The following is a 27,184-nucleotide window of genomic DNA, read 5'->3' as shown; positions in this document are numbered from 1 at the left end:
TTCTGCCCTATTTACATAAGTGCTCAAATCATGTGCGACAGTATATGCTGAAAAAACACCTAATGGACCTGTAAGATTGTGGATCTTGTTATCTTTTACAACATATTATCTCTCTTTCTCTATGTTGACGAGGAACCATTCGACTATTGCCAGCTCAGTTTACTCAGTCTGAGCGCACTAAACCCCGCTGACAGACATGTGCGCTGGAGGTGAAGAAATGATGACATCTGATGATAGAGAGCAATAGAAGACTAAACACAGGGTGCTACAGAGAGACTGAAAGGCTCAGAGTGAACATTCACCAAATTATCAGCTGCTCACAAATCAATCAGTCGTCAGTCAGAAATATGAAATATCCGATGACACATTTGCTGGCCTAACGATTCAGGGGCAATGAGAAGTTCAAGTTGTTTTTGTGCCAGAGAATAGAATAAAAGAACATACATTTTGTATTTTCATTGTATTAAATAACAGACTCTGAGAATGTGTGTTCTCAAAGCCACCTGTCCAGTCTACACATCAATTTTACTGTCAACACGACCACAGGATCGACTGTATCACTTTAAAATCATCATAATCAGGAAGGAAATAAACTATTTCCAAGCACTGCAGCCTCAAGAACATCAGGCCATTTTAGTTTGCATTGTTTTTATTAAATTACTTTTCTTAAAAAATCTCTTAAGTGTTCAAGGCAAATTTGAACAGTTTAACATTTTTAATCAGATTCAAATGTCCTTGATTGATCAAAAAGACTTCTATATCAAGGGAATTTAGTTTGCCGATATTAGTTCCGTGACTGTGTTTTTTGACAAACACTGCCACCTTGTGCCATTTGCATTGTCCTACAGCTAAAACTTTAACCGCCGGATTTTAATAATTTTTATTAATAATCACTTACCACACCAAAAAATGCTGAAACTTTTAAGTATTATTTATGTCCTCATAAATAAGATAAAACATATTATTATTATATCACAATCTACTTATAATATTCCAACACAAATTCGTACAGTATTTACAGTCCGTATGCTTTGCATTACAATATATGCATTCAGCTAATACAGATATGTGAAAAGCAACCAAATTACCTCATTCCATCATTCCTGTAATCAGATCATATATATTTTTTCAATCAATACACAGTGATGTATAAATAAATTAGAGCTGTCAAATCGATTAATCAGGATTAATCACATTCACATCTAAGTTTTTTGTATAATACATGTGTGTAGATATTTAGATATTATGATATTATTTATATATATATATGTGTGTGTGTGTGTGTGTGTGTATATATATATATATATAAAATGTAATTTTATATATATATATATATATATATATATATATATATATATATATATATATATATATATATATATATATACAGATCGATTTGAAAGCACTAAAATAAATACAATATTGTGTATTACATATTACAAATTGCAGAATTCAATAAAGGACTACATTAATATGAAAACAATGGAAATGGAAAGGTATTTATCGCATTGGTAATTTATTTATCTATTTATTTGGCATGGGTTCAAACTCTAAACTCTTCCATCACACACTTGGCTCGCCCCTGGACTCCCGCCCCCGGAGTTCCGCCCCCTTTCGCAAGGCGGAAGTTGTCATTCTAACCGCTTCCTACTTCCTGCGTCAAAACATTCCGGTATGTCTATGCGGCTCTAACGCTTTTTTTCGGATTTTATGAGTGATTATGGCTGCGAACTGCAGCACCGGTTCGGCTACGGAGCCTCCGGGACTAGAGACCCAGTGGCGGGAGATCGACAACCTGAACCAGCAGCAGCTCCGGGCCGGAGACAGCTGGTAAGAGAAACTTCAGCCTAGATAACAAACAAACAAACATTCAATAAACAACAACAACACAGATAAAGCTCTAACATAACTCTATAAATCTGATAACATGTTTGTGTTTGTGTTGTTTGAGGGTATGAGGGTTCAGTTGTAGCCTTGCCAATATGATTGAGAGAGTTAAAAATTATTTAAAGATCAAATAAGAGGGCGAAACTAACATACAGGTGGGGTTTCAGGCCTGATAGATCTGTTTACCTGATTAACAGCTTCCTAAGGATCACTAAGTTTTGACATGTTGGTTGTCTGACCACATTCCCAACTCTGCCTGCTTTAAACGGGTTAATTTCGTTTTCATTGAGCAAATTTATTAACACACTTGCTTTAAGTTTCACTTCTATCTCTGGAAGTTATGTCAGCCTGTTTTGGGAAAGTCACTTTCGGTTTGTGCTCGTTCCTTGAAAATGAAAGACAGATCAGCCATAAATTCATAAATTCTCGTCCTGAAAGACAGATGGCAAGTGTTTGGTGTCTTAATCCGTGTCTTTCACTGGTGCCCTGTGCAGTTTACATTAAACAGATTTGTCCTAAAGCTCATTAAATGATGTTGGACTGATATAACTAAGCAGTGCAGAATGTGTGACAGGTGCAAGTGTCTTGTATTGCAGGTATTTGTTGGACAAGAGATGGTTTGATCAGTGGAAAGAGTATGTGCACACCGGGGACCAAAATTCCTCCTCTTATCCCGGAAAGATTGATAACACCGAGCTCTTTGAAGGTAAGTTTTGCTGTTCTGAGATGTTAAAGTCACCATGAAATATAAATGGGCAATTTTTGTTTATATATGGAGTATTGCAGTATTTCTTTAAATGATTTATCTGTGCACATCATTATTTAAAAAAACTATAATAATTCACGTGCCCTGAATTGGCGTTAGGGCGAGGCAACCTGTCAATCACATGAGATCGACCAAAATCATATCACAACCATTAAAATTAACCAATCAATTCCTGATGGACAAAATCAAGTCCCGTCCTACTTTTTGTTGTTCTCATTCGAGAAGCCGTTTCATTTGGATATGTCACAATATGGAAAAAAAGAATATCGCAACTTCCATTTCATGCTGACTTTTAGAACAAGATACCATAGTTGCTCCATAAAAATGTTTAATGTCTCATTCTCTGTTAATCTGTTCCCTTAAAGGCAGGGTAGGCAATTATCAGAGAGGCTAGCAATAGTAAGCTAGCTTTGACGGCATAAGATTCCTTTAGAGCGTCTCCAAAGCCACGCCTCCTTTCAAAACACATGAACACGTACAGCAGGGATTAAACAGCAACACGAGAGATGGCGTTAAACTACCTCATATCTCAAAGCACATACCATTACAATAATAATGAATGTAAACAACTTAAAGAGCGTTTCAAAGTTGCCATTGAAACGCATAAATTCGATTCACGAACCGCTCCGAGTATAACGTCACAGGTTTCCATCTATTCCAAAACACAGTAGTTATGGCGTGAATAAGCTTGTTTTGGTTCAAGAGGAACTGTAAAAGGCAGCTGCTGTTTCATTCAGACCGAATGCAATGATCGGACGAACATTTTATGGTCCTACGCCTTCCACAGACGATACATATAAAAACATTTAAACCACTTAACTTAGTGATTGCTATCAGGATGTGAAGAGACTTTCAAACAGCATAACAAAAAAAATGCTTCTGGAACACATCGCCATGGCCTACCTTTAATAACTGCGGGTGAAGAACATGTTTGAAATATCTTGAATGGCTTTTGTAGATTTGGATTCCTACCACCTGAAAGAGAGGCTGTCGGAGAATGAGGACTTCATCCTGGTCCCATCAGAAGCCTGGCAAAAACTCTTGTCATGGTATGACTTGATGGATGATCACCCTCCTTTGGAACGAAAGGTAGTGTTAACCAGACTGTTCACTTTTCTTTGTATTGGAGTCAGTCCAATTAGGCTATGTTTGCCCTTAACTGAAGATGATGTGAAAGTCTTCCTCTTTCTCTTTCCAGGTTGTTGATCTTCCCAGCACTGTTAAAGTAGAGGTCTACCCTGTGGAGGTCTACCTCTGTCTCTCTAGTAACTTGGAAAGTACCGTAGCTGGACAGTTCAGTCGAGCAGACAAGATACGTAAGTTACGGATGTTAATGTATAGACTAGTTTCAAAAAGTTTTTGGACATTTAGAGATGTAGTCTCACTAGACTTTTGGTATGTAAAATCACTGCAGTGAACATCGGGATTAGGGCTATTGTTTTTAATAAGTAATCAATCAAAAATAACACATAATAATAATGAGTTCAGTCCACTTCATTCTTTGTATTGAGCTCAGTTTGGGACGTTTAGATACTGGTGTGTATATGTTTTGTTAGACAAATTCACAGAGTGCACCAAACGCAAAAAAGAAACTTCTTTGCATGTGCTTTTTGCCTCTCATGCATTCACATGCATATGGCGGGTGGCACAGATCCAGTGTTCATCCATTGTTTTATCATTTAAAACATAATTTTTTGTAGTAAAATTTTCTGCTTGCAAAGCTGCTTGTACTATGATCTTTCTTTAAGTTAACTCTTCATGGTTTGATATTTTTTTATTGAATTCATACACTACCATTCAATTTTTTATTTTATTTTTTTACTGCAGTCTCTTCTACTCACCCAGGTTGCATTTATTTGATAAAAAAAACAGTGATATTTTGAGATCTCATTACAACAACGTTTCTATTTTGTAAGTTATTCCTGTGATGCAAAGCTGAATTTTCAGCATTATTACTCCAGTCTTCAGTGTCACATGATCTTTCAGAAATCATTCTAATATGCTGATTTGCTGCTCAAGAAACATTTATCATTATTATATCAGTGTTAAAAACTCCTGCTGAATGTTTTTGTAGAAACCGTTCTACAAATTAATTTCTTTCAGGGTTAAATTTTTCCATGAATAGAATGTTCAAAAGAACCACATTTATTTAAAATAGATTTTATTTGTAAAATTACAAATGTCTTTACTGTAATTATTAATGCTTAATTTAAGGCATCTTTGCTGAATAAAGTATTTATTTATTTCAATTAAAAATCTTACAAACCTCAAACTTTTGAACATTAGTCTATGTTATTAAATGTAATGTTATCAAGCTAGATGACAGTAGCCTCTATACCTTATTATTTCTGCTCATACTATCTCATAGCTATAAACAATTATTTATGCCTGATAAACAGCTTCTAAATATCTTCTTCAAAGCATCAAAGGTTTAGCTCAAGCTCTGGATTACCACTCGTTTTACAGAATGCTATTATTCTCACAGATCTATTTTATATTTGGCATGTAATTACGTTTTGTAAACCGATGTGTGAAACCCCTCAGGACTTGTTCAGCCTGGTGCATCTGAGCTGCAGATCTGTGAATGTGTTTTCTCCTCGGGTATGTGTGTAAATCACTATCATGTGTATCTGTGTTTCATAGACTCTATACATCAAAAGATACGGCAGCATTTTACTGTGTCAGAGACTGCTGAGAGCCGACTGTGGATGAGGAGTACGGATACAAGCTCAGAAAGGCTACGCAACCTTAACATGACTGTCCTAGACGCCTGCCTCATTTCCGGCATGGTAAGATACACACCTATCATTTACACTTCTTAACTTTGATCATCCATCATTACTGTAAATGTCACCAAACGGTTATGCAATAAGAACTGCCGGCAACCTCGCCCGGTTGGTTTGTCATATAGACAAACTTTTCTACTGGTACTTAAAAAAAGAAAGAAGAAGAATGCTTTGTCATGGGCCACCCTTCTTGTGTTTGTGGGTGTGTTGTGTCTTTACATGCTCTACCCACTCCACAGACGGTGATTATGGAGATCAGGAATGTGGATGGTACGTGGCCCACATCCAGGCCTCAGATCATGTGAGTATAAAGGCACCAGCTTCCTTCTCTCGTGCACTAGCGCAAGTTTCCTTTCTGTTTAGGTAAATGGAAAGTCACGTGTCTAAAGCACAAAACACACAGTCATCCATACAGGTTTGATCAGCCGCATTTATTTAAATCTGTAACTAGTTGTAGTTGGTTAGACACTTCAAAAATGGCAAGGAAAATGGGATCAGTGTGGCACAAATAAACTTTACAAGATCAATCTCGTAGTCCTTTCTGAAAATGGCTGGGATCATATTATCTTCAGAGTGTCAAAGATCTTTTTATATGCCAGAGTCCAGTATCTCTGAAGCATATTTTGATTGACTGTAATGGTGTAACTCCTCTAGGGCTCTACTTTTCGATTAATTCTTATTAAAAAATATTTTTTTAATAAAGGGTGGGCAGATTTAGTGTTTGATTTTTTTTTAATTAAACTTTTTTTTTAACCTTTTATAAATTGTCTTTTTATTTGTTGGTTATAAAAAGGTTAAATGTTTTTTTTTTTTTTTAGTTTTTCAATTTTCCACTTGTTTCTAACTATGAATATAGCCATAATTGTTGGCATGGTGCTAAATTATAAACAGACAAACAACTGTAGTAGGTTGCAAAGGAGATTTCCCCCAAAACAGATCAGTTTAAAAATATATGGGGCATGTTTTAAAGCGGTCATATCATGAGGAATCAAATTTTATATGATTTTTTGGGAATTAAGGAGCTTAATGTGCTATTCATCCCCAGTTAAAAAAAGATTTATTAAAAAAATATTAAACCTAAGCTGCAAAAATCATTTGATCTGCACTGCCTCTCGACCTTATATTGTAATGCTGTATTTGGTTTCACTTTATTTCGATAGTCCACTTTAGACATTCTGCTTACTATACTTTGCAACTACATGTCAACTAACTTTTATTAATTTGCTACTACATACCAACTAAAGCTCATTAGAGTATTGGTAGACTGTTAGGTTAGGGTTAGTAAAAGAAGTTGACCTGTACTTGCAAAGATACGTATAGTTAGTTGAATATTTCAAGTGATCAAAATAAAGTGATAACCTCTATTTCAGTGTAGAAATGGCTATATTAGAATTGGCTATATAATATAGTGTCTATATTATAGTCATATATTGTGTGTTGAGGCCGACATATATATAAAAATAGTAATAATATAATGCATACTATAAATTTAGATCAGCTAAAAGTATAGCAGGTGGCATTTACATTGAATTCCTAAAAGTAATCAAACCTAGCCTATTTTAGTCATCAAAGAGAGAGGGGAAAATACATCTAAATTATTATGGTTTTCTCTGCAGAAAGCTTAAAAAAAGACCTCAAAAAGAATTAAAACCTAGCTAGCATTTTCGTAGAGAACTTTCAAATCAAAAGTTGGTATGTGGCTATCATAACCAGATATGTTCTTTAGATGGGCAGTTCACTGGGCTATGAAACATAACTGCGATTTTATTTAATATTTGGAATTAATATGAAATTGTGTCTCCAGGCGGAACTCTGCTGACGAGGACTCGTATCGAGGGCCTCCTGGAGTGTGTGGCCTCACGAACCTGGGCAACACCTGCTTCATGAACTCCGCTTTACAGGTCAGAGGTCATGAACTGTTGAACACGCAGTCATAGGCTGATGAGGCTCTATAAGGCTCTTCTTAAAATGAAGTGTGCATTTTTTTGTCCCATAGTGTCTGAGTAACACGCCGCCACTGACGGAGTACTTCCTGATGAACTTGTATCTGGAGGAGCTGAACTTCACTAACCCTCTGGGCATGAAGGGTGAAATTGCAGAAGCCTACGCAGATGTCATCAAACAGATGTGGTCAGGGAGGCACTATTCTGTGGTTCCTCGGGTATTTAAGGTAACGTAATTGTAGTGATCACTCTGCATTAGCATTTTTAGTGCAAAACTTGTTTGCGAACACCAGCAGAGCTGAAATCATTTTGTCCATTTCAAATCTGGTTTGCTACAATTCCTAGTCCGGTTTCCCTCTTTCATATTAATTAAGGTAAATCAAAAGATCTTAATATGCAAAAAAACGACTATAAACAATAACATTAATAACATGATTCCTATGTATTCCTGTGATGCAAAGCTGAATTTTCAGCATCATTACTCTGGCCTTCAGTGTCACATGATCCTTCGGAAACCATTCTAATATGCCGATTTGCTACTCAAGAAACATTTATTATCATTAATGTTGGAAACTGCTGCTGAATATTTTTGTGAAAACTGTGATACATTTTTATTCAGGATTCGAGAAAAAGAAAGTTCAAAAGAACAGCAGTTATTTGAAACAAAAATATTTTGTAAAATTTGTAATGTCTTTACTGTCACTTTTGATCAGTTGAAGTCATGTATGGGCTGTAAACATGGTAATTATTTTTGTTTTGTCTCAGTTTTGTTTTTAGTTAATTCTCCATTAGTAGTGCAGAAATGAACCAGCATTGCTTTTGTGTGTCTGTGCAGACCAAGGTCGGCCACTTTGCGTCACAGTTTCTGGGCTACCAGCAACACGACTCTCAGGAGCTGCTGTCTTTCCTGTTGGACGGTCTTCATGAAGACCTCAACCGGGTCAAAAAGAAGGAGTATATTGAACTCAAGGATGCTGATGGAAGACCTGACCAGGTGCTTTTTACACATGAACACTATAGGACACGAAGAATTACTCTCATAATGTGCACCTCATGCCATTTATAACATGACAATATATATAACAATAAATTGTTTACACTTATGAAATCACAAAGGCTGCAATTATTTTTAATGCGCAGCTTGTCAGTGACGTACGGCTCTGTGATCAGTAGTAAATGCTGCTCCATCGGAAAGCACTGCGAGTTTGAGCATATAACTTGCCTTTGAGAAAGTAACACGTGTCAAACATCTTTCCAAATTTATGAACCTCTTGTCCTGCAAAAGACAACAATTAATAAATCAATCAAAGCGTTTCAATATTCTGTTTATTCAGCTACAGCAATAGTATTATGCCCATAGGGATTTCCTGGAATGACGTGCATTATCTACTTCTGCGGCGGGGCATATTTGGCGTGTCTGCGTGAGAGCGCCCTCTGGCGTTCAGATGGAGCGGCATTTACTACTGATCAGCCGTGCTGCCCTGACAAACTGCACATCAAATAATCGCAGCCTTTGCCAAATCGCGTGCAGTTTTATTTTGATTAATCGTGCAGCCCTAATAATGATTTTAAAAAACATTGTTATTGGCCAGTTTTCCATATTAGTTTAGCAATATCTGTTAAACCACTATTGGATGACCTCTTAACGTGTTTAGAACTCTACAAACAAAACAAAGTGTTACTATAGGAATCACATTTCTTTTTTTGTGTTACAGGAAGTGGCTGAGGAAGCGTGGCGCAACCATCTGCGGCGGAACGATTCGGTCATTGTCGACACATTTCACGGGTTGTTCAAGTCGACATTGGTGTGCCCTGAGTGCAACAAGGTCTCTGTGACCTTCGACCCCTTCTGCTACTTAAGTGTGCCCTTACCAGTCAGTAAGGAGAGGGTCATGGAGGTGTTCTATGTCTCACTGGATCCCATGGCCAAACCGACACAGGTGTGTATTATGTTATATACACACACACAAAAACAGCAAAATACCATAATGCTCAGTCATTTCTAGCAGGAAACGCAGCATATGTGCAGCAGGACAGACATGCTCATTATGAGTGAGCCCATACTATGAGTTTGGCAGATGTGAATGTAGCGCTGCACATCTGTAAACAGGAAGACAGCTGGTGGTGTGTGATGTCATCAGAACCAGTTTTGCTAAGGGCTAAATAGTTCTGTTGAACAGCGCTTAGTAAGGATGCTTTACATTGAGTTTTGTTCATCCTGATGACTGATGAATGTGTGTGACTTCCCTCTGCAGTATCGTCTGATTGTCCCTAAAGCTGGCCGAGTGATTGACTTGTGCACGGCCCTCTCTCAGGCAACAGACGTCCCAGCCAGCCAGGTTCAAAAAAGTTTTTTCAACTATTGAAACATTGTTGAATTGTTTTGAAAATTAAATTATTAGATTTGGTTAATCATATGAGCCTGTCATTTGTTCTGAGCTAATAATAATTGATCTGTTCCGCACAGATGGCTGTGGCTGACGTGTTCAATCATCGCTTCTATAGGATTTACCAAGCTGAGGAGTCCTTAAGCTGTATACTGGACCGGGATGATATATTTGTGTAAGAGAGGACGGAGTAAACAGCCTTAATAATACAAACACACACATATATAATGAATTAACTTATAGCAATATTGTTTAAGATTTAATTTACAGGTAATATTGGTTTATACTGTAACTGTATATAAACTGGTTATAGGAGAAAAGGTGTGTGTGTCTGATTGTGTTTTTTCTGGTGTGTTGCTGTAGGTATCAGCTGAACAGTGGCTGTATGGATCAGGCTGATGAGGAGGTGATTCTGGCCATCTACATGCGTGAACGCTCTCATTACAGAGATTACGGCTCAGGCAGCAACAGCTACAGCACCTCCCTGTTCGGTCACCCGCTGCTGATGTCTGTGCCACGCGCCCAGTGCACGCGGGAAGATCTCTACCAGCTCCTCCTGAAAAGACTGGCGTAAGTCTAACCGGTCATACAGGGTTTGTCAGAAGCTAGTTTAGACTTTCGAGATCATTTAGTTTTCAATGTGCTGTACTTATATGATGTTTGTTTGTTTTTGGGGTTTTTTACTGCAAAACTGTATCTTACTTATTATTGACCATAAAAATATTTTTTAATATTTATTGTCTGTATATGCATTCTATTATCTAAGTTCCTTTGCATCTGATAAATAACTACTTCCTGTTTCTTCTGTGATCATATGGTGTTATTCAGTATCACTGTTTTTTCAAGTAAAGTTGTCTTGATCTGTTTTTTTTTTTGAGTTGGTTTGCCATTCATGTGTCATGATTATATCCCTACACAGGCGTTATGTCCATCCCCTAGATCCCTCAGAATTAGAGGAGGAAGAAGATGAGGATGAAGAGTTGTACAAGGCACAGACCAACGGAGTTAGTGATGGTATGACTGCATTTTCTTAAAGTTTAAAAATGTTGGGGACAGTAAGGTTTTTTATTTTATTTTTAAAGAAAGTAACAATATTAAGAATTAATTTATTCAGCAAGGATGCATCAAAATGGACAGTAAAGACATTTATAATGTTACAAATGATTTCAATTTCAAATAAATGCTGTTCTTGACATTTATATTCCTTCACAAAAATATTAAGCAGCACAACTGTTTTCAACATTGTTAATAATAATAAGATATATTTCTTGAGCAGCAAAGCAGCATATTAGAATGATTTCTGAAGGTTCTGAAAATTCAGTTTTACCATCACAGGAATACATTAAATTTGAAAATATATTAAAATAGAAAATGGTTATTTTAAATTGTAATAATATTACTGTTTTTTTTCTGTACATCTGATTTTAAAAAAAAAATACAGCCTTGGTGAGCGTAAGAGACTTTGGAAACTTTACTTAAAGCCTTTATGTATAATGCATAATAAAGATGGTTGCATTATATCTTTTCATAATTAATATGAACCAATGTAACCAACGTTAAAATGCATTATAATATTTGCAGGTTCCTTGTTACTTCTAATAATTGGTTGTTTGTTGTGTTTTAATGCATTATACTTTCTAAAGGTGTAACAACGAATAGATAAGTATTTATAATGTATTATTACTGTGGTTACAATTATTCATGATATGCATTATGGTGATTATAATGAATTATATATAAAGGCTTTAAGTAAAATGTTACTGAGACATCTTTCAAATCATAAAGAAATTGTACTTTCCCCAAACTTGTTAACAGTATGGTACTTGATGATTAATTTCTGAACAGATGAGGGCGAGGAAGACTCAGAGGAGGCGGGGCCAGCCAAGAAAGAGGAACAGACTCAAGAGAGCAATCAGGCGGATGGGCAGAACAACGGCCCGTTAGAAGCCAGCCCGAGCAGCGAGGGGGAGGAGCGAGCCGAGGAGGAAGAGTCGAGCAGTGAACCGGACCGGGGCAGCAGTACAGAAGAGGGCCAATCAGCGTGCGGCAGCACTGACACCAACTCCCAAGATGCCACTGATGGGGACCAAAGTGCTGGCGCAGAACCTTCGGGAAAGGAGGAAGAGGATGAAGAGGAGGAGGAAGACGGGGAAGGGGCTGCAACTTGTGCGCAGGCAAATAAGAGGGTTCCGGGCAGACGGCACTACACTGAGAGACGGAAAAAAGCCCTCTTCACCATTCAGGCGGTGAACTCTAATGGCACCACGGAGCGAGGGATGACCGAGGCGGGCAGCAGCTTCTCTTTCAGCTGTGAGTACACTAATGAGAAACTCAATTTATTACAGACCTCTCTACTTCTGAGGCTTTTGTACAACTTCAGGGTCATGTGCGCACAAGCGAGAGTCATAACAAAGTGAGATTGTATGTCTTTTATTTATCCGGCTGCTCAATTCAAACCCTTTCAAAGTAGAGGAGCGGCTGTCATGGTGTCTTTTAAATCAGAGAATACATAAGTGTAAATGTTCCTGCTCCAAATGGTGTGACTCACTGTTTCTGTTTAGCTCAGCCATACATTGCCATCGACTGGGACCCTGATATAAAGAAGAAGTATTACAATGAGAATGAAGCCGAGGTAAGATTGCTAATGAGCTCTTTGATCCTTAAAACATGCTTTGCGTTTGTTGTTGCACTCGGAAATAAATGTAACCTCTCATACAAGGCTCAATACAGTCAATTATATTCGCGGTTTAGTGTCATGCTCATTTGAAAGTTTAGCTCCTAATGCAGTGATGTGTGATCTGTTTTGTGTCACTGCTATAAATATGAAAACCTCATAATGTTATATGCATTACCTAGTTTGCCTCAATGTCTTTGTCAAGAAAAGTGGTTTTCAATTGGTTTTGCAGCAACCCAAAACAGCATCAAGGTTTATTATTTACACAAGTAATAATGTAACAAAATAAAACCCTTAGGTAATATCCTTGTTATTTTGCAATCCTAAATTTTTTTCTTATTTGCATTTATCATGTTTTTTCAATTAAACCTTTACTCGCCAGTCAAGAACCACTGGTCTTAAAGCTTTTTGATATGCTTAATTTGCTTAAATGCAGTATGAAATTGATTCTTTGATGAAATATAAATCAAAATCCATTGTTTTTAATGATCTTTTGTTTCCGTCTTGGTGGTTGAAGTTATGCAAACTGCTTCATTTCTATTGCAAACACATGTTGTTTATGTGTTAATGCAGAAATACATAAAGCATCAGAGCATGGACGTCCCTCACCTGCAAACGACAGTGGAGCTACAGGAATGTATAGAGCTCTTTACCACGGTAGAGACACTGGAAGAGGAAAACCCCTGGTAATTTTCTTCTTAGACTTATCACAGGTTCTAGGCTTTAATTCCAGTCTATCCTTTATTACATTTATATTAACATTTATGCATTTGGCGGACGCTTTACATTCTATTCCCCTATGAAAGAAGGGGAACATCTTGTGTTTGCTGCAGAATTTAGAGCCAGAACCATTCGTTTTATAATTTCTAGTGATGTATTTAAAGAACAGGACTGAATCCTCCACACATGTAAGTTTGTGTTTGTTTATGTGGTCTGTAGGTATTGTCCGACGTGTAAAAGGCATCAGCTTGCTACTAAGAAATTGGATCTGTGGTCTTTGCCAGAGGTTCTGATCATCCATTTAAAGCGTTTCTCCTACACAAAATACTCTCGAGAGAAACTGGATACTATTGTGGAGTTCCCCTTGCGGTAAGATCAAGTACTGTTTTGTCAGATTAAGATGTACATACACTACCATTCAAAAATTACTCCAGTCTTCAGTCACATGATCCTTCAGAAATCATTCTAAAATGCTGATTTGCTGCTCAAGAAACATTTCTTATTGTCAATGTTAATATTGCTGCTTAATATTTTTGTTGAACCTGTTATACAATTTTTTTCAGGATTCTTTGATTAGAAAGTTCAAAAGAACCGCATTTATTTTAAATGTATATAGATTTTGAGACATTATTAATGTCTTTACTGTTACTTTTTATCAATTGAATACATTCTTGCTGAATAAAAGTATGAATTTCTTTCAAAAAAGGAAAATAAAATCTTACTGACCCCAAAATTTTGACCGGAAGTGTACATTTGTATAGTTTTGGTTGCTTTAATGCTGCCGATAACTCATAGGTATAGTGGAAATAAATGCATAGTGAGTAATAAATGTTCCTTCCCATCCTGTTAATGTTCATGTTATTTTCAATGGTTGATTCTTAGACTATTGCATTTGGTTCATATGTCTCATTCTCTGTCTGCAGGGATTTGGACTTCTCAGGTTTCCTCCTAAAGAAGACCATGAACAGTACTGAACCTCCCTGTAGATATGACCTGATCTCTGTGTCGAACCACTACGGCGGACTCCGAGATGGACACTGTAAGCATCAGTCTTCTCAGCTTTTATTAAACGGCGAATAAAAATGTCATGCCAAAAATGGAATGCAATTTTTAGGGATGCACCGATACCAAAAACCAATAGCATGCAGCATGTGTACAGTACAGTGTTTGTGTCCAGATAAAGAAACAAAGATGTCTATGAAATAAATGTATATAATTAATAGAATATAAAGCATAAATTAAACATTTACGCCTGTATAGCGGCTGTGCACGAGCTGATAAGTGAAGCACGCTAAGTGGATTGATCGCGCAGTGGCATAGACATCGCTGAAAAGTTTGTAGTTTAGTCGGATATGTCAATAGCAAAGAAAGTAAAGTGTGTTGCATGTGCTTGATTGCTGATCGCTCACTCAGCACACGTGACAGCTGGATTAAAACTAAATAGTATATGTAGCTTAAGTAAAAATATGAACTGTTACATGATTTATGTACAACATGGTTCCCTACATGATTATAGTGCCACTGCACTGGAGAGGCTCTAAATGTGCACTGTGGAATAAATACGATAGAGCAATAGAATGAACAGTGAACATAACAAACAATAACAGAAGCTCGTACTATACATTTTAACATGCATAATTAAGCAGTTAAGAAAATAACTGAAGGAAACATCTATTTGCTCAACAAGTTAAAGGGATAGTTCACCCAAAAATTGAAATTCTGTCATTACTTACCCTCATGTCATTAGTTCCTTAGTTCAAGACCTTAGTTATATATATGATATAACTATTATAGTTATATATATATATACTTACCGGTAGTTCGATATTTTTGATGAAATCAGAGAGGTTTCTGAACCAACCATAGACTGCAACATCATTGCAACTTTCAAGGCCCAGAAAGGTAGTAAAGACATTGTTAAAATAGTCCATGTGACTACAGTGGTTCACATGTAATGTTATGAAGCGACAAGAATACTTTTTGTGAGCTATCTGGAAGCGCTGCACTGTTTACATTACGTGAATAGCGTAGGAGAATGACATGGAAGAGACGAGATTGTTGAATAAAGTCGTTATTTTTGTTTGTTTATTGGCGAGTAACAAAAATGAAAGTATCAGTATGTGACTCACTCTGAAAAAAGTGGTATAGGTGCATTCCTAGCTTTTTTGTTTAATGATAACATTACAAAAATATTTCCCTTTTTATCCCTCCTAGATACTAGTTATGCCCAGAACAAGGACAACGGCCAGTGGTATTACTTTGACGACAGCAAGGTGACCTTTGCAAGGGAGGAACAGATTGTGGTGAGATTAATGCTTCTCTGTGGGTTGAGTGGTCAACATGAAATCAAAAATCAAACAGACCCTTTTTACTTTTTAATACATTTTCTCGGCCTTGCTGCGCATGATTCATTAGTGCATTCTCTTTTAGACAAAATGAAATGTTTGTTTTTCCTCAAAACACAATAACTTTCTCTGCCTCTTGGGTCTAAAAAGACAGATCTGTAAAAAAAAAATCTTTTGAAATGGTCATATCAGTCGACTAGAGCTGGTGTATTCTACATAATAAACTCATGGTGGCCTCCAGATTGAGATCACATGTCGTCCAGCCACATCTTGGGAGTTGACTAATATTGATATAATTAAAAATACAATTTGTACGTTTACTATATGCTTTCACAGGGTCAAGGTCATTTACGAAAGTAAATCTAAACAAAAACAAACCAAATTGTATAAGCACAAAAAAAAGGTAATTAAAGCTGACACAAAACTTGTGATAGTTTTTTCTTTCGTAATGTGATGAATAATCCGAGTGAAACGGCTTCTCAAACAAGCAAAAATGTGGGGCAGGACTTGATTTTGGAATTAATTGGATGATTGCTATTGCTGTGATGTCATGTGAGTGACATCTTGTCCCGCCTCACGTCTGTAAACACATCATCAGCGAAGAGATGTCGATTCAAAAGGAAGGGGAAGTTATTTTGATTAAAAATGATGAGGAATAAATAAATAAAAAGATGTGCACAGATAAATAATTTATAATAAATACTGCTATATTCCTTAAAATAAGAATTGTCCATTTTGATTTCATAGTGACTTTAATGCTGTTATTCAGCAAAGATGCATTAAATTGATTTAAAAAATGACATTTATAATGTCACAAAAGATTTCTATTTCAAATAAATACTGTTCTTTTGAACTTTCTGTTCATCAAAGAACCCTAAAAAAAAGTATAAAGTATTTTAAATTGTCATAATATTTCACTTTATTGCTGTTTTGACTGTTTTCGGTCAAATTAATGCAGCTTTGAAAAGCAGTCACTGAAACGTTCGATCTCCATCTGCTCTTGTAGACCAGTGCCGCCTACCTCCTGTTCTACCAGCGCCAAGACAAGATCCGCCAGCCCACCGTCCCTCCGCCCGTCCCAGAGAACCACATCACGTCCCAGACCCATGATGCCGTGGACGGAGCCTCTTCCTGTGTCAGCATGGAGACGGACTGATATCTGTCTTTTTCCTGCTCAGCTTCATTCTTTCTCACTCTTATCACTTCCGACTTTAATCTTTAATCTACAGAAACTTGAACCCCGGCCTCTGACTCCGACAGGAAGTGTGAGGCAGGGGCTACTCTCTCAGGCTGGTGCACAAGCATCATGGGGTGGGAATGCAGATTTTTGTGCTTTTCTTAATGACGAACTCAAGGAAACGGGTTAAGCTGGTGGTGGCGGATGCATAGATCGCGTACCGATTTGTCTGCATCGCTTCATTCATCGAATCCGGTGAATGAGGTTTGCGCTGTTCATCGTCACCAACTGTGTTCTTTATTTTTTCCTAAGCTTGCTTTTCTGAGCTAGCTAAGCTGCTGTCCACAATGGTGATGTCTGAACGCCCATCCTCGGGTAAAGCTGCACCGTTTAGCATCATGAATCAGGCCTCCTGTTTATTCCATCAGACTTTCAGCGAGGGCGCTATTAGCAGGGATGCTTGAGGTGGTTTATCATATCAGGGACATCGTGATCAGAAATCCTTTCACTATGATTTCAGAGATCTTCTAGTAAAGTCTGTCCACTCACTCGTGATTATTTATTTTCGTAATTGCCAGATGCTGATGTGGAGTGAGAAATAGAGATGGTTATAATTCAAAAAATCTTCCATTTTTATTTTCATTCATGTGATGCTTTTTCCCCGTCTGTCGTAAGGTCTGGGAAAAGCCCCTCTGTTGCGGGACACAAACGGAGGCCTGTTTTCCAGCGAGAATTTTCTTCTTTTCTTTTTTTTTATCTTAAATGAAAGGAAAATACGCAGCAAGATTTAAACATTACATTCTTTTTGTCTAATCGTGTTGAATTTATAAACTCTTTGGAGCGATGAGAATATTTCAGCAAAGTGCTTTCTGGATAGAGCTCTTTACATGATTTTTAAGGCACCTATGTACAGTATTTTTGTATTGTAATAAATGTTGTATTATCTTTGATCATTTGGATCAGATGCTGGGGATGGGGCGCTTTCATTTTATTTTGTTAATAATTATAGATTGAATATATATAATTGTATACACATCTTTTGATATGAATAAATGACTATAAGTCGAGGTTAGATTGGACACATTTGGCTTCCATTTACGTTGTTTTACCTCTGAATGAAAGGACGCGCAGATCCTTTGGCAATGGGAAATGCTTTCATTTGTTTTGTACTGACTGCATATTAACACTTCTCAGCGTTGTAATTAATTTGGTCCAACGCGTAACGATCTTATAGAAAATGCTTTTTCATTTGCAGCGACTGCTTTATTGCATTCCTCAGATTATAATGTACACAGTTCACTGTTCTGATCTCAGAATGAGAGTCTATAAATATATCACTGTATGTGACGGGAGCACTTAATACCTTCAGGGTGTTCTAATATCTAATATAATGTCACACGGGAATCTCACAAAACCTGTACAGAACAAAAGCACGGTAATCAAAATCAAAGGCAAAAATATGAAATTATATTTTTATATAATACATTTATACATTATGGTAGTATTTGTTTACTACTTTTAATTTATGCATATTTAATAAAAAAATGTTTTGCAGTTAATTGAAAACGACCTGGACATGCTATTGACTTGGTTTGTGAGATTTAAAAACTTGTGACAAAAAATGGTGAGAATTTTTCTTGTAGTCTGCTTTACAAATGGACAGTTTTTTTTTATAATTCCTCAAAGATTTAGCACATTTATTTCTCACCTATAGTCTTCCATTTTGTAAAAATGTTACTCAATGAAACAATCTATTTAAAGATAGTTTGTTTTACTATTTTATAGTAATTAAATGGCTTAATTCTAGTATTTAAATATAAAATAATTGGCTAGTTCTGGAAACAGCAGCTTCAAAAAGTCACATACAGCCTAGTTTTTTTAATGCAAGTGTTTTTAAATATTAAATCCAAATATTTATTAGAGCTACTGTTTGACGTGCAGTGGTTTCATGTTTTTGTGAAATCAATGAGATGGTCAGCTGTGTATGAATAATTGAATTGATAAAGTGAATTAGTCTGTCAATGCAACAAAATTTCATAGTCACCAAATTTCATATTTATGATTTTGCTTTGTTGAGGCATTTTCTGTATAGAAATTAAAAAAGTGATCAAATAAAAACGTATTTGAATTGAGTATATGTAGTGTTTTCTCCAATTACAACATGAGAATATGATAAATTCAAACAAGTTTGTGTTTGAAATGTGGAGTCATGTAAGTGTTAAACATGTGATTCACTAATATTAGACAAACCATCTTCCGGCTCAATCATTTCCTCTCGTCTGATTCAATCAGAGACAAGCACAAATTGATTTCCTCCTCACCTTAGGGTTCCATATAATGTTTATTAAATTATTACATTCCTCTCTAGCACACAGAGACCAAAATAGTATCTGTTTTTACATTCAGTTTGCTGTTATAATATCCCTGTGCCTGAAACAATGGCTTGTCAATAAGGAACTGTGTGATGATCACCAACCACAAAGGAGAAAAACTGGATAGCAACCATTTAATGAAAGATCAAAACCAAACTGATTTTTTAACTGAAATATATATTTTTTTTTTCAAGGCACATTTTCACATATAAATAATCTATTAAGACATAAAACATGAGAAATTCTGTATTAATTCCTTTGGCTTAATTTATATAATTTAGATCTTTACTGTGACTATCAAATTAAATATTTATGTGTAGCATTCACACATTTTTTTATTTCAAACATATTGTAGATTCTTTGCAGGACAATCACATGGGTGTGTTAAGACATTCAAAACAAACTCAACATTATCAGGAAGGATCACTGCAGTCAACAAGTACCAACAATTGAATAATGTTAAGAAATAACAGCTGGTTGCAAAATGCACAGCACGGTTTCATATCAAAAGGTGGTTTGCAATCAGGCAGACGTCGGAACATGGCTGTTCTTACTGTAGATCTTAGCTAAAGAGTCCTCTGAAGTTCAGATCCTGACACATGAGTTCCTCTTCAACGTTCTCCAGGGCCCATTTGTGCTCCACAATCTCCAGGGCTTCCCACTCGCTCTGAAACAACCATAAAGGAGAAGTCATTCAGAGCATTGCAGAGCTGTACACGTCTGAGAGCAGCATCCACATCCTGCTACACGTCCACAGGGAAAACATCGGCATGAGGGTGAGTAAAAGATCTTATTGTGTATGATATATATTGTGTGATGGAACTGCGTCGACTTATTGCACCAAATACAATCTGCATTCCACAAGAAATAGGTTTCAGTAGTTCTGTAATTATGTGAGCTTCAAAACAGCAAAGTTTAAGGTTTCACAGTTATCTTAAGATGATAAGGTTATGAAATTAAAGCGAGCACGTTTCCACGTTGAGGCTGCTGTTGCATACATCAATCCGTCCGCTGGGAGCGTAGGCGAGATTTCCCAAGAAACATTTACTTTAACTAAATTTGTGCTAACTAACCACAAATAACTGCTGCTGGCATTTTTTTTTTTTTTAAGAAAGTTTTTGTTTGTGGACGTTTGTCATGGAAAAAGAATTCATATTGATAAAATAACAAAAACAAAGATGTACATGAGATAAAAATAACGGTTTTACTTGACGCAAGTCGTGTTGTACTCACCTTAAATGCTTTATTAGGATCAGGGGGCATCGCCATCGCAGCCCCCGTCATTTGATCCTGCATAATTCTTGACTGATCTGCAGCTAAAAATGAACAACTTTTAGTTTAAATATCTAAGATCTAAAGCGCATCTCAAATGCCATAGCTAAGATTAAAATGTAAATAATTATATATATATATATATATATATATATACACACTACCAAAGTAGCTGTTTGGATTTAAATAGGCCAATGCTCCAGCACATCCCAAAGACTTTCAGTGAGTTTAAGTTCTGGTGCCAATTCATGTGTGAAAATGATTCTTCATGTTTCTCACAACCATCATTCATTCACAATTTGAGCCTAATGTTTCTTGACATTGTCATCCTGGAATATGGCCATGATGTGTTTTCCTACATGGATGTTTAAGAAATGAAAAGCTACACACTCTTAAGCATTTGCCAATTTAAATCCAAACAGTGACTTATTTTGGCTGGGACGTGCATGTATATATATATTAGTCTAAATATCTTAAACAAAAACAACTAACCATTGTCTTGTCCAAGGATGAGGGTGTACATGCTTCTGAGCCCAAACACATTGAGAAAATACCATGAAGCTGAACTGACCCTAAGAACGACAAATTCAGATTTGATGCATAGTTTTCAGCATCTATAAACAACAACAAAACATCACATCAATACTGTACCATGAGGCGTCCAGAGAGACCAGCTCAATTCCTCTCTGTAACATGGGCTTGAATCTCAGAGTCAGAGGAAACGGGACTTTGGCTGAAAGGAAATAAGCAGCACAAAATTAAAACCACATCGAGGCTGCGTTTATTTGATCAAAGAATACCGTAAAAACAGCAATAATGTGAAATAAAAAAATAAAATAAAAAAAAACGTTTCTATTTGAATATATTGTTAAAAAAAAAAAAAAAAAAAAAAAATCTTGTGATGCAAAGCTGAATTTTCAGCATCATTATTCCAGTCTTCAGTGTCACGTGATCCTTCAGAAATCATTCTAATATGCTATTTTATTATTAGCAATGTTGAAAACAGTTGTGCTGCTTAATATTTCTGAGGAAACAGTGATACACTTTTTTCAGGGTTCTTTGATGAATGGAAAGTTCAAAAGAACAACTTTTATGTGAAATAGAAACCTTGTGTAACGTTATAAATGACTTGTCACTTTTGATCAACTTAATGATTAAATAAAAAAAAAATCTTACTGTCCCAAATCTTTGAATGGTCACAGTTTACACAAAAATATTAAGCAACAAAAAACGTTTCTTGATAAAATAATATTCTCTTGTGATTTAATCAGCCACTATAACTTTTTTACATTTTTAAAGTCGTCCCCTTCTGCCTTTTAGAAAATAGTTATATTTTAAAGTGGTGAAAATCAAGCTTTTATATGTTGTTTGTCTATGTGGTGTTTTTAATATGCTTTAAGACAAACTATGTGCAAATTCATAAGTCAACACTATTCCGGAGTATTTTCTCCTTAAAACTGCAGAGAACCAAAGTTTCAAAAAATGCGGGTTGAAATCGCTGGTGTTTCTGACGTCACACACTACCTTGTGACCAATCACGTCAACGAGTGAGTGGAGGCGGGGCTAATTTGCATATTCATAGAACCACTTACACTAAATGGGGCAAAGGTGTAGAGTTACATTCAAGCTATTTAAAAGCATGAAGAGATTTTTTTCAAGGAAAAAACTTTGAAATGTGTCATTTAGGTGATCAGAGATGAATTTTTAAGGGATACAATTATTGACTACAGGGGAACTTTAAGAGTTTCATTTTGCTTGGTAACATTGAGAAAAAGCAAACACTAACCCCTTTAAGAGCAAACACAAGCCTCCGCCAACCGCTTGCATCAGCAGTGCACTGAATAGGCACGTATGAAGTAATCCTACTATGGTTAGCGCCCACTTACCAACGTCTGGCTTTCAGAAAATGAGTTATGAATGTACTGGCCAAACGTTACATCACCCAATTAAAATTCATGAACCGGCTGTTTAGGTTTAGATGTCTCCCTTAACGTTTCGGATCCTTCCTACAGCCCTGAATTCCATCACATTTACAAATGATTGTTTTAGGAATAAGACCGCATTTGCACGTGATCATTCGATTCTTCTCTTCTAGTTTGGCATTTTAATTCTAGCAAGTAACAAAAGCTCATACTTGTGACAAAACCAGAAAAGGCCCAGTTGATCCATCCTCCAATCAGAATCATTGGCAGCACATTGGTCAGATTCCCTTTCATCATGTCCATCAACATGCTGGGGTCTGGGAGTGAAAGAGGCACAGGTTTTCAGACATAGTGATGAAGCACAGAAGGTCGTTTCCTCTAGTTCTAGGATGTTAAAGTAACGTCTTACCGGTCATGGGGTTTTTGGCGATCACTTTTCTTTTGACCACCTTGAAGAATCCAGTCTCAGGGTCATTGAAATAGTGTTTTCGCATGGCGAATGACTGCAACGGGACAGCGTCGTTTATCAGTGGCACATTAAATCAATAAATAAAGGCCTGGTTTAACAGACAGGGCTTAGATTAACAGAAAAAAACAGAAGCTTGTTCGCTTGATGCGTGAGAACCAATGAGGTTTATTCTTGTTGTGTCAAGCAGGTTCAGTTGGGCTTCTGTTTATGTTCGCTGATCAATGTTTATATACGAATAAAAGCTTAAATTCAATCTGTTCATCATATAAAGTGATCAAGTCTCTTCAGAAAATTTGGACTAAACCGCTCAATTCATATGGATTAGTATCACAATCTTTTTATTACGCATCAAAGTGGTAGTTGCGTAGCTGTCAATGGAGGGACAGAAAGCTCCCAGATTTCATAAAAAATATCTTCATTTGTGTTTCGAAGATGAACGAAAGTCTTACGATTAGGAACGACGTGAGAGTGAGTAATTAAGGTGAACTAATCCTTTAAGCCTTGTCTGTGAAACCAGGGGAAAGTTTTAAAAGTTGACTTCACACAGATATCCTGGGAACTGTTATTCATAATTAAAATAATTAATACCTGTTTGGGAATATATTTTCCATTTTCTCTCAAAATGCGGCTGCGTAGCAACACCTGGCTGTGGATTAATAAAAAAAAATAATTAAAGTCTTAAACACCTCTGGTTATAAGATTAGACTAGATTAAAATGTTAGCCGAGACCAATTTTTATGTTGGCTTGAGAAAGCCTAACCAGAAAGTTTGAAGTGGTTTAAAAATCGTGAAGTTTGAAGCAAGTTTTAAATAGTTTTAAAGGTTTTAAGTAGTTTGAAAAGCTTAAATTTTGATTATTATTTGATAAATGTATATGTGTTATGTGACAACTGCAACAGTTCCAGTGAGATTATAAAACACACTTCCCTCAAAAAGTTATTAAACTATTAAAAATAACTTCTCTAGGATTCAATGTGCTTGCAGGAAATTAAATTGATTCATTGCATTTCCATATTTTGTAATGGGGATTAATTAAAAAGTTCTGATGATCAGGTTTGGGCAAAATTCTGAATTTAGGAAATGTCTCCTTTTCAATTCAGATGTATTTTGCATATTTAATCAAAGGCCTATATGTTTATTCCCTGATAATGCAGAAAAACCTGTATTTATTTTAACTGGCAAGATAAATAGAATGTTTAGTAAATTCTAATTTACATATAATATTACATTGTTAATGTTTTTAATTGAATCGATTTCCTATGTAAATGTTCTATGTGTTGTGAGTTTGATAACATGTTTATGGCTTAACATTTGCATCAGTTATCTCACCTATCAGACACCTGCTGCAGATCCACTTTCTTCTCATTATGAATCAGTTGAGTGACATAATGCCGCAGAACTCCGACGAAGAAAGTGATGAAGACTATGGGCAAAACAACCCACAGGCGAATACTGGAGTCAAGCAGCAGCTCTGGACCTGCCATTCCTATACTGACTAACTCCAAAACTATCCTTTACAACTGTCTGAACTCAAAACACTGACTCTTTTAAGTTTATTATAATGCTTGAGATTGAAGCACGGTGAAAATTCAAACTATGTTAAAACTATTACACTTTTATACGAAATAAACGGCACATTACTGCATGAACATGCGCCTTCTGCGCAGCTGCTTTTTGACCTTTGAACTAGTAGCGATTCGTGAACGAGTTCTATTGAGTCGGATCTTGAACATGTTGATTCGATTCACAAAAAAGTCTGAACGATTCACGATTTGGAATGAATAGGTCCGTGCGCTTCTCGCTTCTCGGGTCCTCATTGAACCGAGTCTCTTTTGAACTTGACGGTTTTATTAAGAAATATAACTGGTTTTAATACATAGTAATGTGTGTACGTGCACACATATTTATAGCGTTACTGACTGAGTATGTAATATGCCACGCGAGAATGTCAGAGATCACATCATGAGATAAAAACGTGTTTAAACCGTTACTTGAGACGAACCATTTCCAAGAACCGATTCGCAGAAATGATTCGGACCGTCGTCCCATCACTACCATACTGTCTATGATCACTACTTTGAACCGAACCAACTTTGAACCATGCTTTGAACTATGACGTATTTACATATGCATTTATGTTTTATTATTCAGTTATTTTATATCACTAACCGATAGGTAAAATATGCCTTACATATAAAAAATTGGTTGTATATTTTAAAGAAGAAAAATAAAAAGTTAGCTAACGCCATTTCCGGTTTCGAGTACGTTTCCGTGTGTATCTTGTAAACAAGTGGAGAGCCACGTGACAGACAGAAGGACGGTTTAGCTTTACACAGACGAGTATTTTTCACACTAAAACTAAATACTCTGTAGGATTTTAATCGCTGCGTCAGTCCCGATGTTTGATGTAGATTAATAATAGAAACGTTGATTATTGTTCAAGAAAGTATATCTGTATTATAGTCTATCTGCAACCACCTTTTTTGTCACATCATGACTTCTGGGACGCCAGGTATTGATGAAAAAGTCTTGCAGTATGAGACATTTATCAGTGAAGTGTTGAGACAAGACTTACAGTAAGTACCATCACTTGATTATGTCTTTGGTGAAATACATTTGCGTATTGCACGTACAAAAGCTGCCATAGTATTACCATGTTTGTACCATGGTAATCCCATGAGTTCAATCGCAATACCATATTTTTACATGTTGCATGGTAATAACATGGTATTCTTTGTGGTACCACGGAGTACCAAATAAATTCCCATAGTGCACAATAATGTATATTATTATAACCTATTGTAGTATTATATTTATATCTTATTCTACATATTAAAAAATCATAGTTTTATAAAGCTTATCTACTGCTATTTTGATTCTGACAGGAAAGTGTTGGAGCAAAGAGATGCTGTATATGAGAAAATAGCACAATACCTTCAGCTGAAGAATACAATACAAAGCATTCAGGTAGTTTTAAATCCACTAAACCATATTTTGTGCTTGTTCTGAAGTCCCTCACTTATATATATAATGAGAGCGTTTTCTTGCTCTCGTTCTGTATTGTGTGTTTATAATATGTTGTTTTGCTTTTATTCATCTTTAGGAAACTGACAGCAAAGAACTCAAAACTGATGTTGATCTTGGCTGCAATTTCTATGTGCAGGCTCATGTGTAAGTATTGCAAGTCTGGTGTCGGCTCACTGTGACTCAATGCCTCTGTCTAACATGTTGAAAGAGCAAACTCATAAATTATTCATTTGTTTTAGACCTGATGCATCAAAAATATGTGTGGCAGTTGGTTATGGATTCTTTGTCGAATTCACCCATGCAGAGGCTTTGAAGTTCATAGAAAAGAAGACGAATCAGCTAACCGAGTAAGAAGACTTTTGTTTTTATGTTTTGATCGAAATTTGCATGTATGCCCAAGATGTTTCATTCTTTTAATTTTTTAGGTATACCGAGGTTCTTACCAAAGATGCAGCAAAGATAAAGGCCAACATCCGCATGGTTCTGGAGGTACACATGATTCTGCCTTTTTTGTTGTTGTCCCTTTTACAGATTATTGTGATGAGTAAAAAAAAAATCTGTTCTCACAGGGATTGAGGGAATTGCAAGGTCTGAAGGATCTTCCAGAGACCAGAAGGAGGGAGGTGTTGTAGTACATTAATCAATCACAGCACACACAGTGTATTATTTTTGCACATATGACTGTAATGTTTGTTTCAAACAATGTGAACATTATGGCAATCAGTTCAGAGGAACGTTGCCTTTTAACAGGTTATACTGTTGCTTTGAAGATTTTGCTGAATAAATTGTAACATTTTCAGTACAACTTTCTGTGGCATTGTGATCATTTTAGATTTATATCACTGTTTGTACATGCAATACACTAAATCATAAATTCCTTCATATAAGATGAGATCTATGTTAATAGATATGATGTAGAAAAATTAGGCGTACCTTGTTTAGGTATGACAAGCAATTTATTATTAAAATTGTATTATTGGAAATGAAGAATGGGGGGGACCTGTTAATGTGAGTACAGGCTGATTCTTGAATTCAAAACTTCAGCTCAAAATTAATCTAAAATAGCGAATATAAAATACAAGTAGTATTTATTTGTTGGTTGTGTCTACAAATAATAAGAGGATAAAATGTATATAATCAGTTCTGTGCTGCATTTGGGATTCAAGAATTGCATTGAAATTAATTGATTATTAATGAAACTTTTATTTTAGCTGTTCTGATTGATGAAGACAGTGGTTAATGTTAAGTTTCTGCAGCATCCATGTCACACTAGTAACATGGATGACGGCTACCCTGTCACACTAGTAACAGTTGCCATGGAAACTGGATGTTGAATTGTGGCAGCACTGTAAGACTTGCTTCCTGAAATAGATTATTTTTCTTTGTACAAAGACTCACTGCCGCATTTGGGCACAATGACAATCATTATAATGTGAC

At 36.2% G+C, this 27,184-nt stretch overlaps 3 protein-coding genes across 3 annotated transcripts; 2 read left to right on the top strand and 1 right to left on the bottom strand.

Moving 5' to 3' along the window:
• Positions 1-1,554: 1,554 nt before the first annotated feature.
• usp11 (ubiquitin specific peptidase 11) lies at positions 1,555-18,819 on the top strand. The gene is made up of 21 exons (XM_079638898.1): positions 1,555-1,830; positions 2,484-2,593; positions 3,612-3,742; positions 3,852-3,969; positions 5,297-5,442; positions 5,679-5,740; positions 7,244-7,340; positions 7,436-7,609; positions 8,218-8,376; positions 9,098-9,322; positions 9,638-9,721; positions 9,850-9,944; positions 10,133-10,339; positions 10,689-10,783; positions 11,615-12,079; positions 12,331-12,401; positions 13,017-13,129; positions 13,383-13,532; positions 14,087-14,202; positions 15,378-15,466; positions 16,515-18,819. The coding sequence occupies exons 1-21, from the start codon at positions 1,721-1,723 to the stop codon at positions 16,662-16,664; spliced, it is 2,967 nt and encodes a 988-aa protein (XP_079495024.1). The 5' UTR covers positions 1,555-1,720; the 3' UTR covers positions 16,665-18,819.
• On the bottom strand, positions 18,744-24,808 carry LOC307012350 (ER membrane protein complex subunit 3). Its single transcript, XM_079638899.1, has 8 exons — positions 24,050-24,808; positions 23,309-23,366; positions 22,661-22,754; positions 22,464-22,568; positions 20,981-21,062; positions 20,822-20,901; positions 20,291-20,373; positions 18,744-19,724 (listed from the first exon to the last, which is right to left on the bottom strand). Exons 1-8 carry the CDS (start codon positions 24,202-24,204, stop codon positions 19,620-19,622), a joined length of 762 nt encoding a protein of 253 aa, XP_079495025.1. The 5' UTR covers positions 24,205-24,808; the 3' UTR covers positions 18,744-19,619.
• Positions 24,800-26,551, top strand: uxt (ubiquitously-expressed, prefoldin-like chaperone). Its single transcript, XM_079638900.1, has 6 exons — positions 24,800-25,296; positions 25,606-25,687; positions 25,824-25,891; positions 25,987-26,094; positions 26,173-26,236; positions 26,317-26,551. Exons 1-6 carry the CDS (start codon positions 25,214-25,216, stop codon positions 26,377-26,379), a joined length of 468 nt encoding a protein of 155 aa, XP_079495026.1. The 5' UTR covers positions 24,800-25,213; the 3' UTR covers positions 26,380-26,551.
• The last annotated feature ends 633 nt before the right edge of the window (positions 26,552-27,184 follow it).

The sequence above is a fragment of the Phoxinus phoxinus genome (assembly GCF_949152265.1).
Source record: "Phoxinus phoxinus genome assembly, chromosome: 15".
NCBI classification, from domain to species: domain Eukaryota; kingdom Metazoa; phylum Chordata; class Actinopteri; order Cypriniformes; family Leuciscidae; genus Phoxinus; species Phoxinus phoxinus.
The sequence above is the reverse complement of the archived record's forward strand: the minus strand, read 5'-3'. Positions and strand labels throughout refer to the sequence as shown.